The sequence below is a fragment of the Carlito syrichta genome, unplaced genomic scaffold (genome assembly GCF_000164805.1).
Source record: "Carlito syrichta isolate Samal-C Ts95f unplaced genomic scaffold, Tarsius_syrichta-2.0.1 Scaffold288870, whole genome shotgun sequence".
NCBI lineage: Eukaryota > Metazoa > Chordata > Mammalia > Primates > Tarsiidae > Carlito > Carlito syrichta.
The window spans coordinates 25,326-28,999 of NW_007232966.1; the positions used below are offsets into that span (position 1 = coordinate 25,326).

Here is a 3,674-nt window from a genome sequence, read left to right on the forward strand (position 1 = left end):
TATGTTCAATCTGCGGTCATGGAAAGTGCAGAGTTGGGCAATTTGGAATTTAAATCCATGGCCTTGGTTTCTTCAACACTGAATTAAGTGCATAGGCTTCTCTTAACCTAATCAGAATTCGGGGAGAACTACAGCCTCACTCTACATAGTCTTTACACTTCATGAAACCCTTACATAATTCTATGAGGTTGTCTTATTTGGTGCTATGAATCCCTGTTTAGTAAATGAAGAATCTGTGGCTCAGAGTTTGACTTACTTCAAGCCATATAGCTTGTGAGTGGCTATGCAGACTCAATCCCAATTCTTTGTACAATATCACATTGGAAAAATTACTGACAACTCAGTGAGTTCTGAAAGACATATTTTTTCCTGTATGTCAGTAGAGACAGCCAAGATTCTAATGTGGATTTCCTGATGAGAAAAACTCTGCCATTATTTATGTAGGCTAATATCCTTGGAAATAACTGGGAAATCAGTTCACGTTTTCTTAAAAATGAGTGTTTAAAGCAAGATGTGGTTGAAAAAATTGATATTCCCAGCCGGGCTAGGTGGCTTAGCCTGTAATCCCGCGCTTTGGGAGGCTGAGGTGAGTGGATTGCCTGAGCTCGCGGGTTAGAGACCCGCCTGGGTAACTTGGTGAGACCTCATCTCTACAATAAATCAAAAAATCAGCCGGGCGTGGTAGCGCGCATCTGTAGTTCCAGCTACTTGGAAGGCTGAGGCGGAAGGATCACTGGAGCCCAGCAGGTCGAGGCTGCGATGGCCAGGAGCACTCCAGTCTGGGCGACAGAGTGAGACTCCAACTCAAGAAACAAAAAGAAAAAATTGATATTCCCAATGTGAGACTACCTCAAATTCTCTACATAAAAAAGCAAGACAACAGTAGTTAACATACATGTTAGTGTTTGAGAGGAGATAGTAACTAGTCATAGAAAATCTGGCTAAGTTAGGGAAAGGCTATTAAGTAAACAGTCAATAATAGTGGGCTCATCTACTTCATATTAGTTTTTTTTTTTTTTTAAATGACAAGAGCGCTAATTGGGCTAGATATGCTATATACATGTATTACTATTAAAACAAATACAGGAAAAATAAGTCAAGATTATAAACATTTACATCATGCATTTTCTAAGACAGGAAAGGGAGCAGGAAATCATCACATAACTCCTGCTGGAATAGAGGAAATACTGATACTGTAATGTTCTTTGAAGGAAAACTATTGAGAATATAAGATCAATTTTGGATTTTGGTTTGAATGTTGGATGACTTGGTTGTGTATACTTTGGGCAGGTTTCAGGATTGCTGCTTCCACATCAAAGGGAGCAGATGTACTAGACAGGAAAAAAAATAGTCAAATGGACTAGAGAGCAAAACAAGATTTAGGAATAAAAAATACTTTATACCTCTCCAGCATCCAATGTAGAAGATAATAGTAGTTATAATTTATTGAGTGCTTACTATGTGTCAAATATATGCTACCATGTACATTGTATACCTTCTCCCTTAATTTTTCAACCACCAGGTGAAAGTAGATAGTACTGTCTTTTTCACAGAAGAACTTGAAGCTCCAAAAATAACTAAGATAACACAGTGAGGAGGAGGCAGAACAAAATCCAGTCTACTGCTCCTGAGTTTATTCTCTTAATTACTATTTAATAAGACAACAGTAAAATTCCTTTTGTTGGGCTTCATAACAAAGGGCTAGTGAGTATTATCTAAACTGGAGAAGGCACTAATGTTGGTTATATATCACAAAGCCTTACTGGAATCAAGATTGAGTATTATTTCATATTTCATAGCATTATATTGCCATTGTATCATCAGTTGGGGAATTAATAGACTCTTGCTCTTGATGACATCAGAAGAATTCCTTGATTCCAAAAGGAAGAAAGAATAAGCCTCTGTGTCAAAATTGTTGGAACCTGACACCCTGGCAGTCAGACCAATAAAAATAATTATTGAAACTTCTCTAGAACTTATCTCACAAAAACATGGAAGTCCTCTAATTTGATAATGTCTTTCAAATTGAAACCAAACTAAAGCACTTTATAGTATGTTTCAAAATTTTCTTCACGTTGGAACTATTCAATTATGTTAAAGTGTAATACACTAAAACGCTATGTGAGTGATTTAGAACACTGTCCCAAGGCAGCTGGAGATGTACGTGTTATTAATCTATTAGTTGGATTAATAGTAGCTGGCATTATGGTAGTACTGTGTGTACAGTACTATTTTTTAACCCCACCATTTGCAATTGATTACACGGACCATCTGTAACTGCCTGTGAATCATGTTAGAGTTACCCCATTGACATTGACAGAACATTTGTCATGTAGCAAAATGTTTAGTGTAGAAACGTTGACACATAATATAGCCTTGGGGCTTCACTAAATCATTTCTTGATGCCAGGCTATAGGTATAACCCATTGATAGGCAGTCTCCAAAAATATGTGGTTTATGATTTGATTAAAGAAAAAAATACTGCCTCACCCAACCTCTCTGTGCGTAGACAAAACAAACAAACAAACAAACAAAAACCCAAAAAAGTCTTTTGTGATCAGCAAGGTGACTTGGTTCCACCGTTTGTTGCCGAACCATCCCGTGGGGGGTCTCATAAGTAGTGAGGAAAGAAGAGGTGGAAGACAGGACTGAAAATGAAGTGGAAGCCTCAGGTCGTGATCTGCTGGCGGCGACCTGCCAAGGGGGAAGAAACACGGAATCCCTATCAAGGCTGTGGTTCGAGGAGCTGTCAGGGCGGACCCGAGTTCCCTTCTCTGGACGCATTCGCGCCACCTGTCAGACTGAAGGAGAGGCGGTGGGCGGCGAGGAGGGTGCCCGGGACCCGGATGAAGGCTCCGGTCCGCAGGCTTCTGCCTGCGACGGGCTGCAGGCACATGATTTCGGCCCGCGAGGCGCTGGGGGTGGAACTGGAAGTGTGAGGGGGCTAGATCCCGAGGAAACTTCACGTGGTCTCTGGAACCCCGCTAGACGACGAGGGAGGGGCGCTACTGCTCGACCCTCCCGTGAGATTCGCAGCTCCTCCTCCCAAGCACGTGACCACAGCCGGTCGGTATCTTCGCTTCCGCAGCGTAGCTCGCTCTGTTTCTTCCCTCCCGCCGCTGTGCCCTTCTTCTCCCTGGTTCCCATCCTTCCGCCCTCCCCACCTCCCTCCCCGCGCGCCAATCGCGGCTTGAGTTTGGCAGCGCCCGCCCCTCCGCCCTAGTCTCGCTTGCTCATTGGCTAAGACCTCAAGGACGCGTCCCGAAGGCGGGTGGTGGCCATTGGTGGGATGAGCAAACCGAGTTCCCGGATGAGGGAACATTCTGCAGTATAAAGGGAGCGGGGAAGGCGGGAGACAGCGCAGTTTGAATCGCGGTGCGGTGGAGGAGTAGGTGGTGGCATCTCGTTGTGTGTCTGATTAGCCCTTTCTCTGCTTTGCTTGTTTGAGCTTCAGCAGAATTCGAAATGGTAAACTTCGCAGGGGGGCTCGATGACTCCGCGGGATTTTGCCGGCAGGAGGAAAACCCGTTACCCACTGGGATGGGGGTGAAGTGGCGACGGTTGGGAACGCGCGGAGACAGGATTTAGAGGAGCAGGGGAGGTGTTTTGTTGGCTGCGAGCGGAGCAGCCTCGGATTTCGCGGCGGGCGGCGACGGTTGGGTGGCGCGCGCGGC

At 44.6% G+C, this 3,674-nt stretch overlaps 1 protein-coding gene across 3 annotated transcripts in view; it reads left to right on the forward strand.

Annotated features, from left to right (window-relative positions):
- Positions 1-3,247: 3,247 nt before the first annotated feature.
- The window catches only part of LOC103256041 (histone H2A.Z), a 2,375-nt gene continuing 1,948 nt past the window's right edge, over positions 3,248-3,674 (forward strand). For 2 of the 3 annotated variants that reach the window (XM_021710403.1, XM_021710404.1), the window contains exon 1: positions 3,255-3,468. In XM_021710403.1, coding sequence (XP_021566078.1) covers positions 3,466-3,468 — 3 coding nt within the window. In that variant the 5' untranslated portion in view covers positions 3,255-3,465. Of the gene's footprint in view, positions 3,469-3,674 lie in introns of all 3 variants that reach the window. The other variant, XM_008053921.1, reaches the window with a different exon arrangement.